Raw genomic sequence first — 15,284 nt, 5'->3', positions numbered from 1 at the left:
TAGTTTTTATAGTGGGGTATTTTATGGGGTGTTACTGTTATTTAGGCCTCTCAAAGTCACTTGAAAGCCGAATTGTCCCTCTAAACGTGAGTCTTGGCAATTTTTATAAAAATGAGAAAAATTGCAACTAAAGTTCTAAGCTTCATAACATGCTAGAAAAATGAGAGGACACATAAAAACCATGTTATCATAAAGCAGACATTTCAGAAATGTTAGTTATTAAGCTATTTGGGTGGTCAGACTATCTGCTTGGAGAGGAGAACATTTCAAACTTTAAAAATTAAGAAATTTAGATTTTTTTTTTCCTGAATGAAACGCAAAACTTAACACTTAAATTTTACAACTAACATGAAGTGTCATGAAAATCACCCGGATATGTTAAAGTGTTCCGAAGTTATAACCAATTTTCTTGACACATGAAACTAAAAATAGAGTCTGGTCATTAAGCTGCAAACAAGCGTCGGTGATAAGGGGATTGACAAAACCTAAAGTATTAATGACTAAAAGTAATGGTACATGCTTTATTGTGGTAAGTAGACAGTAAAAAAAGAAACTATTTCAGAAAATGGATTCAGAGATTAAAACCCATACAGCACCCCATCCCTCCACACAACATGTCCCAAGGGGATTTCAGTAAAATTGCACATGCCCCATAGTAACAATGTCAATGCCCAAAATAAGGACATAAACCTAATAGTAAAGTCAACAATTGCAGTCATTTATTTATTTTTGGTGTTGTATCAGTGTGGTTCAAAGAGCTGAATCATAAGTATTGTTCGAATAAGGCAATTTGAGAAAAATTGCTTGTTGCTTGATAGTCTTTGCCTTAGGGCGCACATCTATTTTGGCACAGCACGTTGAGCACACTGAGCCCGGGCGCCAAAGACGCCTATGAGGGGTGTATATCCGGCCAGTTGGATATACATCCCCCAAACGTTCATGTGAATACACCCTTAGGCTGTCTTAGCTCTGTGAGGCAGGAATACATGCCCATAAGGTAAAAAATTTATTTTCTTATCTGAGCAGAGCTTCAGGTGACACAACTTGTTGGGGGAGGTAAGTGCAGCCGGGCACCGGAACATGGAGAGGCACGGGTGCACCCGCGATCCGAGACAGGGATCGCGGAGCACCCGTGACATTCATCTATACATTTCCCTATTGTAGTCTGTTTTATTCGACAGATATATTTGTATTGCAACTGTGGGCCTTTATTTCTGGATCGGTCCTGGAATGTTTGAGGCTCTGTGAAGATGTTGGGGGAGGATATATGATATCCTCTTTTAGTGTGCGTTGGTTGTGTATTTCAAATCAGTTAAAAGCATGTGTGCACGTCGCAAGGAATGATTCAGACAACTGCTGATTCAAGCCTCACTCATGCTACCATCGCCCTGGGCAAATCAGCACTGCGCAAGTTTATTTGGTTTCACAAGTCTATATAGAAAAGCAGGGAAAAAGTAACATATAACATATCAGGCTTCCCAGATCGTGTAGTCTCTTGATTGGAGAGTTTTCCTGCTGTCTCATGCTCACGTCACCTTTAGGGCATTCCTGAAATTCCTCAGCCTCGAAGTATTAGGTGCGGTCAACTATGCTGGCGCCATTTTAAAATGTATTCTCTGTTAGAGTACTTTTAGGAAAATAAGACAAGTAGAAATGACAGGATTTGATCTGTCAGCTAGGTTTACCTTAACAAAGAGTGCAACACGGTATTATAGAAAATGCCCATAAGGTAGCTGGCCTCAGACAACAAAGAGTCTGCAATGTGATTGCACTGCACAGAAGGCCCAGGAAGGAAGGAAGGTTGGATAGACATGTTGGGGGAAATTAATCAGAAGTGTTTAAGAGCAAGAAGTTTTTAGTTGCTAATGGCACCCAATCAGAGCTCAGCTTTTATTTTCCCACAGCATTCCCACAGCATTTGTTGCCATGAGCAACTAGAACACTTCTAAAATCCTCCCTAATGCCACCTCCACGCCATTTGGACATGTAGGGGCCAGAGCTATAACATGCGACCGTTCAGGTCCTTCCTGGCCTATCTTTGGATGTATCAGGAGACCGGAGCCTTGTGATACATCCGGAGGGTCAAAGGAGTAGGGTGTATATCATAAGATGTGCAAATAGGGATATATGGTGCACGGCGCCGTATGCCGTGAAAACTTAGGACATGTCCTATCTTTTCACGGAGTACGGAGCGGTGCGGTGCCGGACGTGTGCTGCACCGTACTGCTGCCGTAGGGCGCCGTGCGCCCATGGACGTCTATGGGGGACGTATATCGGCAATATATACATCTGCCGTATAAACGTCCCCCATGCGGCAGTGTGAATGTAGCTTTGTAATTAACAGTTTAGCTTTCCTGACTGTATATTCTCCTTATAGAGGATATAGATGGTGACAATAACCCTCTAGTAGAATGCACATTTTTTTCTAGTGAAATAAAAGTCAAAACTAGCTGCCTTGCAATAACCAAATGAAGTTTATTATTCCTTCCGTAAAAATTGTGCCACTCTTAGGCACCTATAAATCCATAGGTGCCTATGAGGGGGCCCAATTTTTAAGGAAGGAATAATAAATGATATTTTAAGCGTATATAAGGCAGAATCAAGTATACACACGTGAATGTAAATCTTACTACGGTTTTTTGAGTATAATACAATAACCAAGTGTGGTAGAAAGCTTTTTCTTATCAGGATGTCTTGCTCAGAATATGGTCATAACACACTTATAGGTCAAAACCTATGCAATCCTAGGACATTGATCTTAAATGATATTTGAATTCTGCGCAACCTTCTAAATGAAAAACAATGTGCTTGTTTATACTAGTAAACCTAGAAATTAAAAACTTGCGCTTGTCATATACTTGTATATACTATTAACCCTAGAAAATATTACAAATTCTTTTATTATATGTAAAAAAAAAAGCTACTAAATCATTAAATAGTATCTCCAATGTGCCTGTTATAATACTGCATAATCTTCTTATTTCCGGTGAATATATCATATGAATGTAATGTGCATATTCCTAGCTGTAGCATTCTAGCAGAGTGAACAGGTGGCTACATAAGGGGTCAGAATGCATTATTACTGAAAGGCAGTTCAGAGCAAGACATCTATAATTAGACTGTATAAAGGTTTGTGTGACAACCCTCCATAGATTGGTAGGAGGGATCTGCTTTCAGAGAAGGGGTAAAAGAGGGAGGGAGAAAAAAAGAAGGAGAGGGCAGGAAGATTGACATGACATGTGCCGGGGACGCCACTGGCCTCATCCCAAAAGTATCACTGACTCATGGTAACAAGTGGAGAAGGTCCCAGAAGAGTAGAGAGCAGCCAGATTCTCCACTCCTTCTGTTTGCTTGCCTACTTTTAATACAAGGGAAGGGAGATGTGATGGAGTTCATATAATTTTGACCTGAAGAATAGGACAAAGAAGAATGGGGAGCGAAGACCATATCCTCATCACCCTCTCGGGAGAAGGTCCATGGGGCTTCCGACTACAAGGGGGAGCAGAGAAGAGCTTACCTCTCCTTGTGTCAAAGGTATGCACTTCTCATGAGGCCTAACCCCACAAGGCCAAGTGGCTGCATTATGGTATACACCGTAGTAATAACGATTAATATTATTCAGAACAGCTTAGTTACATGTGCATCATTGTACTATGCTGCAGAATATGCATGTTCATTCATCAAAAACAGGACAGAAAAAGACAGGATTGCATAATGTACATCATCACTATTATTTATCATAGCACGGCAGCCCTAGTGTATGTATGGATGCTTGTGTCTGTTTACTAAGTTACCGGCACTTTTTATAGCACATCAACACTGCCAAGAGGAGGTATAATGCTGGCATCTTCTGGTGAACTGTCAAAATCTACTCCCTTCTTACATAAAAAAAAAATCGCTTGCTTTTTTAAACCAAATTTTACTTTTTTTTACATCTTTAATTGGTCACATAGCAAACCTTTGAGTTGCTCTTTGAAATGGGGTTGTTAAAATCTTCCCATGTTTTGGAATATATATGTAATTTTATGCAGTTGCCCATGCACATTTTGTAGATGCATCCCCGTCCGGGTTTATGGAGATTCATTTCAGTTATATAAATTTCTGGTACAAATCTGCAGCATGTAAATTTTGCATAGTATTTTCCGCAATTTTCCTTGCTTTGTGTTGGAACACATAGGGAATTCTGTAAACTGCTGGTTATTGTAACGGCATGTTCAGATGCTGGAGTTTTCCATTGGATTTGAATGTTCACTGTGGATTTATACATTGATGTGTTGCAAATCCTGATGGGAAAAACCCAAAACATTGAGCCGATTCCTTGTGTGGAATCTGTAGAGATTGAGTGAGTCATCATGGCACGTTGCAGATGTCCAGGTTTTGTCCAAGAAATATGGTCTGTCAGCCCTGTACATTCTCAGGACCGATGTTCAAGTGAGCTGAACTCAATACATTGGGGCACATTTACTTACCTGCCCTGATGCGTTCCCCGAAAGTGCATTGTCCGATGACAATGCACTGTGCCGCGATACACTAAGATCGTGCGCCCGATATCCTGCATGTGTCGCTTCCGCGCTCAGGTCCACCGGAGTTCACCTTCTTCTTCCTGGTCCATGTAAGTGCTTGATCCTGCGACACAATTTGTAAGTTGAATCCTGCGCTAAGTCTAAATCCGTTGGATCGTTCAAGGGCCTGCCCCCCGGTTTCTGTCACATGAAAGCAGCTCAGCTGCACCACAATCCGATCGCGTGCGTCATAATCCCCAGTTAAATACCTGTCACGGCAGTGCAAATCCCGAAAACATCGGAAAATATGACAAAAGTGCGATCCGCGGACCCGTAGTAAATAAGCCCCATTGTGGTGAGTAATAATGCACGAAGCTCCTGATTGGCCAAGTACTACTTGACCTTGCACTTAAAGCTGTGGGATCGGTATAGTATCACTCCACATAGCAGAGGTTAGATCGAAAAGCATCCAGAAAACCCATGTTAAAACTCCACTGTGTGAACTGTACGACAGTAACAAAGGAGGCCTCAGAATTAAGGCTTTCATAAAGTTTAGGAGACAGAATGCAGTAAAATATAATATAAGAACATCATATACTTTTACAACTTTTAATAATAATAAAAGCAGGAACACACAATAAGAATTCTTAGAGGGGTTGGTCACTTTACCGCATGTTTTTTGTAATAAGTGTATCTATATATATATATATATATATATATATATATATATGTATGTACTAATATACATCTATTCATGAAATTTAAGGTGAAACCTTTTACCTCATTAGCCAAACATTCCTGTCCATAAAATGGCTGCAGATGGAGGATCATGTGATCCCTAACTGTCCATGAGTAATCGTCCTTCTACGACCTTTTGATAGTATTCATAAATATAAGAATATGGACCTGGCAGGGCGATTGTTCATGGACAGATAGAGATCACATGATCCTCTGTGGCCATTTTATGGACAGGAATGTCTGGCTGATGAGGTAAAATACAGGAAGCTTCGCTTTACATACGGAGAAAGCGGATGAAGCGGAAAGAACATTTAATAGATGTATTTTGGTAAATTACCAATATCTAGCCACAACCACTAACACACATTACAACATACATGAGGTAAAGTGGCCAAACCCTTTAATATTTTAATTTGGAAAACATCTTAAAGTGCACCTGTCAGGAGACAGCTGCATGCCTACTTGTGTAACAGTTTTGTCAAAGAGTATTTAAGCCATGCACCATTAACAACAGTATTGGAAGGACAATAAAATCAAAACATTTAGCCAGTTAAGAGCTGAATATGGCTTAGGTGAAACGCAATTCTTACATTACTTTCAGCTTGTAAGCGCAATAGGGAGGAAAGAGGATCTATGGTGGTTAGGGAAGGAGACCCAAAAACAGTTTGTGGCACTTATGACGGACAGGAACGGCGACCCCTCAATAGCCGGTTTAAGGAAAGCCATCTCCCCCAAAGTAGATGAAGTCTTTGAAGGAAGAATAGCAAGAAAATGGAAGGACGAAATAAGGACAGAACTTACAAATCAGGAAGTAGGAATAAGGCTCTCAAAGGGATGGAGGGATACACATAAAGCCACCATTTCTGAGAATTTGAGAGAAATGCAGTGGAAAATAACATTGAGAGCTTATTGGGCCTTTGATAAAACATTTCAAAATAAGTTCCTGGAATATAAAGCAGAGTGTCCCAAGTGTGCAAGAGCTAATGCAAACCTCACACACTGGGGGTCATTTACTAAGGGCCCGATTCGCGTTTTCCCGACGTGTTACCCGAATATTTCCGATTTGCGCCGATTGTACCTGAATTGCCCCGGGTTTTTGGCGCACGCGATCGGAATTTGGCGCATCGGCGCCGGTATGCACGCAACGGAAATCGGGGGGCGTGGCCGAACGAAAACCCGACGTATTCGGAAAAACCGCCGCATTTAAAAAAAAATTTGTGTCGCGAAAATTTCACTCACCTTCATCTTGGATAGGCCGGTGTATTTCGAGGCATTCCAGCGAACTTCAGCGCAGCAGCGCCACCTGGTGGACGTCGGAGGAACTGCTTTGATGAATCCCGGCCGGACCCGAATCCAGTGCAGAGAACGCGCCGCTGGATCGCGAACGGACCGGGTAAGTAAATGTGCCCCATTGCCTCTGGTCTTGTCAAGCGGTCAAGAAATTGTGGGGATCAGCAAACCAGCTAATTGAATACGTATTAGGGGAGAGAATAGAAATGGATGTATGGAGAAGTGTTTTTCAGTACCGTGAGAGAAGTCTTGGCAGACAGAAAGACGAATTGATAGACTTGCTGTTGATGGCTGTTAAGAATGTATTATTGACAGAATGGATATCCACACATCTACCTACATTATTACAAGTGAAAAGAAAATGGAAAGAGTTCTTGATGTTTCAATGGGTAGAGAAGAATAGAGAATATAAAAAGAACAAAGATGAGAAGTGGAAAAAAATGTGGGGACCCATAGTAAATAGGATATTCTCAAGAGAGGAAATAGTTGCACTCTACGGTGAGATTTGAAATCTAAGTAAGGACAAATTAACTAGAATAAAACAAGAAGCCAGTTGCATCTCAGGGAGGGTGGGGAGGGGATAATTGTAGAAGGAATATAGATAAGCTGTTTTTCAAACTATCTAGGATATAATATTTTTGAAAAATATGTAACTAAATGCTCATGATGCCCTAAAAAGGGCTGTATGATGTACGATATGTTTTAATTTTATTGAAAATCTAATAAAGAAGATAATAAAAAAAACAAAAAAAAAACAACAGTATTGGTAACATGATAGATTTTAGGAGCTGAATGGGACAAAATGTTGGTTTCAACAACACAGGCTACCAAAATCAGCATTTATAAAAGCTCATAAGAAAGCTTGAAAGAGATTTAAGCTATACCATGTGTCAAAGTGATCAGTGTTTGCCCAGATTGCAATGTAAGCCATCCTGCATCCAAACAGTGATCTATTACAGCTTCCCATGGCTGGAAAACAGGCAAGATTTAGTGTTATTTATGGGTACAACACCTGGACTGTTCATGTCTGGTTCAACTGAACTGTGAAAGTTTGGGCTGATGAAGTTGAAACATAGACACTAATATAGAGCCCAGATGACAAAAGTATTACAGTTGTCTTAAGCTTTGTTTAAGTGGTCCATAATGGGTACAGATGACATAAATGAGACATAAACGAGGTATGTCTGAGTTATAACAGGTCTTATCTTCACAATGGTGCAATGTGGGTGATTGGTTGCCATACTGCGGCCATGCCCTTAAGGGGCTATACCACATATTTTTCACAAAGTGCCAAATGCCAATTTAAATTAACTCACCTCCTGAGTCCTGAATGGTGACCTTTGTGCTGGGTGATGGCCTGGGTGCCCACAGAGAGGGCTCTGAGTGCCACCTCTGGCACCCATGGCACAAACCTTGTCACCATTATAGTAGTAGTAAAAGTAATCAGCTCTGACTAATGGAAATCTGGTCCATTGGAAAAAACACTATTTATGCAAATTTCTCAAATGCTTTTAGTTGTTTTTAAAATTTATAGTGTTTCCACAATTTGATTTTCAATTATTGTGGGAAAAGATATCTTTGTAGGGGGTTGCAGCTCTCAGTTTCTGGAATTACCATTCCCTTAGGATCAAAATGGCTTACATCAAGTATATTGAGCATTTGATGGCTGAGCCAATGTCTGGCCTCAATGGTCACATGTAAATGGACGGCACATGACTGCTGAGCCCAGGATTGACTGTGCATTTTTGTGCAGAATGAATTTGACATAAGCACTTTAAAGGGGTTGTCCAGTCACAACAAAATAGTCCCTATCCACTGGATAGTGGCTAAGTTGCTGATCGGTGCGGTTTCCGTGTTAGGACCCCTGTAGATCACAAGAATGGGGATCAGTGTCAGGGCTGTGAGTCTGTGGACCCTCTGGACCATCGCGGGAGGTGGTAGTAGCTGACAACTGGGACCGGAGTCTAAGTGGCCCCTGGTCTTCACCAGAGCCTGCCACAAAGCGGGATGGTCTTGCTGCGGCAGGGAACCACCAGGTCGTTCCACAGGTGTGACTATGGTGGCAGCCAAGTTAGCGATGCAGGAGACAGTAGGACTTATGTCAGGAAACCGAGCTGGCACACGGGACAGGAACACAGGACTGCAGGAGACACAGGAACACGGAGGAACACTGGTAATGCTGGAGACACAGGAACACCAAGGAACACTGGTAACACTGCAGACACAGGAACATGGAGGAACAAAGGTAACGCTGGAGACACAGGAACACGGAGGAACACAGGTAACACTACAGACTCAGGAACTCGGAGGCTTTCTCTTCACAGGAATACTTGAAGATCCGGCAGGAAATGATGGGAGTCGCCGGATTAAATGCATTCCTGGAAGTGGCCAGCAGCAACCACCCGTGCGCTGGCCCTTTAAATCTTGAAGTACTGCCACACGTGCGGGAGCAGGGCCGGGACCGGGGTGGCGGAGAGAAGCACAGGGTGCCCGTGGCAATCAGTTCTACCCTCGTTTCACCCCAAAAGAATGAAGCAGCCAGTCACACATGCACGTCACCGATCCTCACTGTCGAATGGAACAAATGGAGATAGCCGTGGACAGCACTTAACTACCTCCGTCCGCGCCATAGCATTGAATAGAACAGCAGGGTGCATGTGTGATGGTCTGCTCTGTTCATTTGGGGTACCTGTGATATGGATCCCATCACTCACATGCACCAATCATAAAGTAGGATAGGTCACACAGAATGGACAACCACTTTAAATCGGAACTAACACCAGAAACTGAGAGCCCCTGCAGGAGCTGTGTGGTTCTCAGACAAGGTAAGTACTGTAGGTGTTATTTGTCTCTATTTTTCAATGAAGGACAAGGTAGCACCAAAGTGAGCTAGTGTACATGAGCACACAAATAATATTCCATAGAATAAATTGTTAGCGTCTCAAATTTTGGGATAAAAATGCTGAATAATAAATTCATAAAGTAGGCCTCCCAAATAAGATTAGTGAAGGTCTCAGACCTCCCTAAATCAGTTCTTCTCAGCAGCAGATAAACAGAGAACTGAACAGGAAGCAAACAGCTCTGGTCTCTATGTAGTGGACAGATCAGGTCAGTGCAGATCAGCTCCCATTCATTTGAATAGGATCTAGGCTGCAGTACCTTGGTTCAGCCACTACACAGAGAATGGAACTGTCTAATTACTGAAGTTGCTAAAAACACCAAATATGGTGTTGCTGGCTTTTGGACCCCACCAATAAGATATTTATGATTTAGAATAGGTCATTAATACATTTTGCCTCTTCTTAAAAAAAAATTTGAGCTAACTTGTTTGATGACCAGTCTTCCCCAAGAGGACCAAAACATAACTTTATTAGTTGTCCCATCCCTCACTCACCTAAACAGATCCAACGACCTTAGTCTACATTGTGATGGGGAGAGATGAAATGCTTCAAGTAATCCAATTTATGGAACTTTGCTCTGTTTATTAGTACAGTTATTGATTGGACTTTTAATTATTTTATTGGAGTTGTTAAATATTAAATGTGTGTAATACCTAAATTTAAATCCTTATCTAAATCACCAGTCTACGTGACCTCCTTTATATCAAAAATGAAGTAGTCAGTGGTAAGTCTGCCGTGAACAGCTGCGAGTGTGAAGTGACCTTCAGTCAACAATGTGACTTGCTGAAGGTGCTATTGATGCATACATGACACCATGTTTGTCACATCGTTTTTCAGCTTTCTGTCATCACCGATAAAGCCCAGAAAAGATATGAGCATTGTTAACAAATGTTACTGCCTAATGCCTTTATTGTCAAACTATGAGCAATATAGAGTATGTGGAATGATAAAATATACCATCATTTAAAAGGGGTTGTCCCAAGTATTTAGGTTATCCCCCAATCCACAGGATAGGGGTAACAAGGTGATTGGTGAGGATTCTACTGCCGGGACCTGCACCAATCTCTAGCAGTCAGAACCCTCAATCAGATAGCTTTGCCCTAAAATGTAGTTAGGGGATTAGTTAAATATTGGGGACAAGTCCTTTTAGATCAAAGTACTAAATATTTTCATTCCATGACTGCATAGCACCAATATAACTAGTAGTACAGAACAATTTATTATTCTGTTACTTAGGTATGATACAGCTTTAGCAGCTCAGGAGGTCCACTAAGGTGCAAGAACATTGGGGCAGATTTACTTACCCGGTCCTGTCGCAATCCCGCGGCGAGTTGTCCGACGAGGATCCAGGTCTGCCGCGATTCAGATTGTGCGCCCGAGTTCCTGCATCCGCCGCTTCCGCGCCGATGCCCGCCGGAGTTCACCTTCTTCTTCCCGGTGCTTGTAAGTGTGTGTCTTGTAACACAATTCTAAATGTTAAATGTTGCGCGTTGTCCGAATCCGTTGGATTGTCAAACAGCCACGCCCCCTGATTTCTGTCGCGTGCAAACCGGTGCTGATGAGCCACAATCTGATCGCGTGCTCCAAAATCCCAGGGCAATTCGCTGCAAAACGGAAATCGGCAGGAAACCCGACGAAAATGCGCAACGCGGACCCTTAGTAAATGAGCCCCATTATCTCTTTCTGTCAGTAAAAATAAACTACAGACAGTCCCTGGATTACATACAAGATAGTTTCTGTTGGTTTGTTCTTAAGTTAAATTTGTATGTAAGTCAGAACTATATATTTTATAATTGTAACCGCAGCCAAATTTTTTGGTCTCTGTGACAATTGGAGTTTGAAAATGTTGGATTGTCATAAGAATCAATATTAACACTAAAGCTTCATTACAGACACCTGTGATAACTATTATAGCTGTTTATTGTAGCCTAAGGCAACAGTACAGTAAATTACCAACATCCAGAGATCCGTTTGTAACTAGGGGTTGTCTATAAGTCAGATGTTCTTAGGTATTGGTCTGCTTTCTATATGTACATTACAGTAATGTACTAAAAATGGAGATTTTCTAGGCCACATTCTACTCTTCTACAATCACTGAAAGAGACTGTATCAATGATGTTCTACTACCGGTAGCATAATCAGGAATGTAGCCACTAGGAAAGTCAACGCAACAAGCCAGTTGATGGGAAAAAATTTAAAAGGGTCTGAATACTTTTTGTACGCACAGTATACAGCATAAGCCACTATCAACTATCCAGGCTAGTGACTAAGTGCAAATAACGTTCATCTTTATCTTTGGAGTTATCTTTTTATGTCACACAGTGGGGCACATTTACTTACCTGGTCCTGTCGGGATCGGGGATCGCGATGAGGATAATTCACCAATATCGTGCCCCCGATATCCTGCATGTGTCGCTTCCCCGCTGAGGTCCTCCGGAGTTCACCTTCTTCTTCCCGGTGTATGTGAGTGCATGTCTTGCGATACAATTTGAATTTTAAATCCCGCGCTTAGTCCGAATCAGTCAGGTTGTCCAACGGCCCGCCTCCCAATTTGTGTCGCATGAAAGTCGCCACGATTGCGGCAAAATCTGATCGCATGGGCCAAAAACCCCTGTTAAATGCGGTGCAAATCGGAAATAGTCAGGAAACCCAACGGAAATGCGGTCCGTGGACCCTTAGTAAATGTGCCCCAGTGTATCACTGAGTCAGCTAAGTGCGGGCGGTGCCCATACATACGAAGTACTCACTGACACACAGATTGGGATAATTAAAACAGTAATACTTTATTATTGCAAATTATATAAAACCATATAATTATATCTTTATCGCTTAATTGTTATAATCATGAGAAGCGTCCACTCATCATGTCTGGAAAGTCCCTGCCCCCTGTCAAAATCCCCTTGCTTTTATAACATTTAATAAACAAAGGCATTATCTGTATTAGATACTGCCGCATCATCAATCAATTTTCATGCGACACAAATCAAGGGCCGTGGCCGCTGGACAACCCGACTGATTCGGACTAAGCACGGGATTTAAAATTCTAATTGTATCGCAAGATCCAGCACTTACATGCACCTTGAAGATAATGGTGGACTCCAGTGGGAAAGAGACACATGCAGGAAATTGGACATACGATCTTGGTGACTCGCGCCGGACTTCATCCTTGTCGGACAGTCCGGATCGGGGATTGTGACAGGACCAGGTAAGTAAATGTGCCCCAATAACATTATAGTCTGTGCTATACTGTCCAATGAAGGATGTACAGTATATTTGGACTTTCATATTTATGGCATCTCATACTTTTAAACCTTTTTCCCATTGTGGTTATTTTGCCCTAAGAGGGAACTATAAGGTGGTGTGCATCTAAAATACACTAAAATATTTTGGTTTTGAAGTGTATTATGGCTACCAGCACAAATCAGGCCTGGGGCCTTTACTAGGCAAAGCATGGAAACACATCGGCACCCTGCAGTCGTGGACTGGGCGGTGATGCCGATGGATTGCCATTTAAAACTTTTTAGACTGTGCGGTCAGTATTATCCTCCCCCTCCTATTTGTGTAACCTTCCCCCTTGCTCCCTTGGCACTCCCCCCTTCTTCTGCCTGCTGTAATCTCACACACTGGGAAGGGAAAATTCTTCTATGCAGGGTAGCAACCTGTGAAACTACAGCACAGAGAGGCTGTGGGAATGCCCCTCATAGCCCCATGGCTCATTTGCATATTTTTTACAGTTGATTTTAGAAGGAAGGAGGCCATGGAAAACAAATATAAGAAGATTACCGCAGTCATGGTGCCTGGATCTATGAGGAAGCGTCCCTGGTTTATCATGCATTATTTTGGTGGTAGATTTCCTATATAATAGGTTGTTTCTTTCAGTATGTACTGAGCTCCCATGATATTCCACAGGCCTTTTCCATCTTCATTGGCAACAGGTATTTCTATGATCTATTTATGTATCTATTTTTGGTAACATTATACATCACCATCAGACAGTTGCCATCTGACAAAGAAATGTTTGGCCTGGATACATTGTAGCAATGTTTTAGCAGTGAAGTATTGGATCTTTACTAATGGAAGATAAAGATAAGTGGGGGCCCTGAGCAAATTCTGTGTTCTGTCCAGGAAAGTCCTTGTGCTGGCTGAATTTCCTGGACTGATCACAGCCATGCTAGCTGAACGCATTCTGGTTTAAGGAAAATGGAATCGGTATGATGCTGTCAGTTTGGTTCAGATGGTCATTATAAGGACTTCCTTCTAACAATAATCTTTACTTATCATCATATTCTGTAGCGCTTTACAAATCATAGGGGACATATACCAATAAAATGCTACAAACTGTCATATGGAACAATAGGAGTGAGGGCCCTGATCACAAGAGCTTACAGTCTATGAGGATGAGGGGTTGACACAAGAGTTTACAGCCTATGAGGATGAGGGGGTGACACAAGAGCTTACAGTCTATGAGGGGTGACACAAGAGCTTACAGTCTATGAGGATGAGGGGGTGACACAAGAGCTTACAGTCTATGAGGATGAGGGAGTAACACAAGAGCTTACAGTCTATGAGGATGAGGGGGTGACACAAGAGCTTACACTCTATGACAGTGATGGCAAACCTTTTAGAGGCCGAGTGCCCAAACTACAACAAAGAACCGCTTATTTATCGCAAAGTGCCAACACAGAAATTTAATTTGTGATTTATACTCCCTTCTCTGCCACAGTTTTCATTGATACCAGAACCCTGAGGACACCAATAAAGCAGAAAATAGTCCCAGGTAGAGCTGTCACTTTAAAATATCTCTGTGCACAGCAAGTCCTGGGCTGTCTGGGCCTGCAGGAAAATACCTGGAGTCATCTCTGGTGATGGTCTGAGTGCCCAAAGAAAGGGCTCCGAGTGCCACCTCTGGCACCAGTGCCATAGGTTAGCCATCACTGCTCTATGAGGATGAGGGGGATGACACAAGAGCTTACAGTCTATGAGGATGAGGGGGTGACACAAGAGCTTACAGTCTATGAGGATGAGGGGGTGACACAAGAGCTTACACTCTATGAGGATGAGGGGGATGACACAAGAGCTTACAGTCTATGAGGATGAGGGGGTGACACAAGAGGTATAAGAGCTTGTATAATGGTCCAGCCATTCTTTAAAAGGTAAAAGATTATACACTGGATTAGATCGAAAGGTAGCGGGCCATATGATGGAAACCTTTTAACATGCAAAGAAGGATATTGACATGAAAATACAATTAACCCCTTAACGCTCTGCGCCGTAGCTCTACGGCGCAGAGGTATAAGGGATGTATGAAGAGGGCTCACGGGCTGAGTCCTCTTCATACAGAGGTGGGGGTTTTTGCATTTTGCACAAAACCCCCACCGCTAATAAGCGCGGTCGGTGCTTGCACCGATCGCGGCTATTAACCCTCTAAACGCCGCCGGTAAAGTCGCCGGCGGCGTTTAAAAGACGGCGGCGCGCGGGCGCCGCCATCTTTTTTTCGATCGCCACGCCCCCGAACGTCATCGGGGGACGGCGATCGGTTACCATGGTAGCCTCGGGTCTTCTTTTGACACGAGGCTACATGGTTTATGCAGATTCGTTACAATGAGCCAGTGGCTCATTGTAATGTATGACCTGCAAAATGTAGTATTGCAGTATATGGTAGGAGCGATCTGACCATCTAGGGTTAATGTACCCTAGATGGTCTAAAAGATAGTGAAAAAAAAAAAGAAAAAAAAAAGTTTAAAAAATAAAAAAAATTAATAAAATATTAAAAGTTCAAATCACCCCCCTTTCCCTAGAACGGATATAAAACATAACAAACAGTAAAAATCACAGACATATTAGGTATCGCCGC

At 42.3% G+C, this 15,284-nt stretch overlaps 1 protein-coding gene across 1 annotated transcript in view; it reads left to right on the top strand.

Annotated features, from left to right (window-relative positions):
* Positions 1-3,266: 3,266 nt before the first annotated feature.
* Positions 3,267-15,284, top strand: part of SYNPO2L (synaptopodin 2 like) — a 63,374-nt gene continuing 51,356 nt past the window's right edge. The window contains exon 1 of the mRNA XM_072131005.1: positions 3,267-3,534. Within this exon, the coding sequence (XP_071987106.1) occupies positions 3,430-3,534 (105 nt within the window). The 5' untranslated portion in view covers positions 3,267-3,429. The remainder of the gene's footprint in view (positions 3,535-15,284) is intronic.

Source organism: Engystomops pustulosus, chromosome 11 (assembly GCF_040894005.1).
Source record: "Engystomops pustulosus chromosome 11, aEngPut4.maternal, whole genome shotgun sequence".
Taxonomy (NCBI): domain Eukaryota; kingdom Metazoa; phylum Chordata; class Amphibia; order Anura; family Leptodactylidae; genus Engystomops; species Engystomops pustulosus.
Note: the sequence above shows the minus strand (reverse complement) of the source record. Positions and strands in the feature narration are given on the sequence as shown.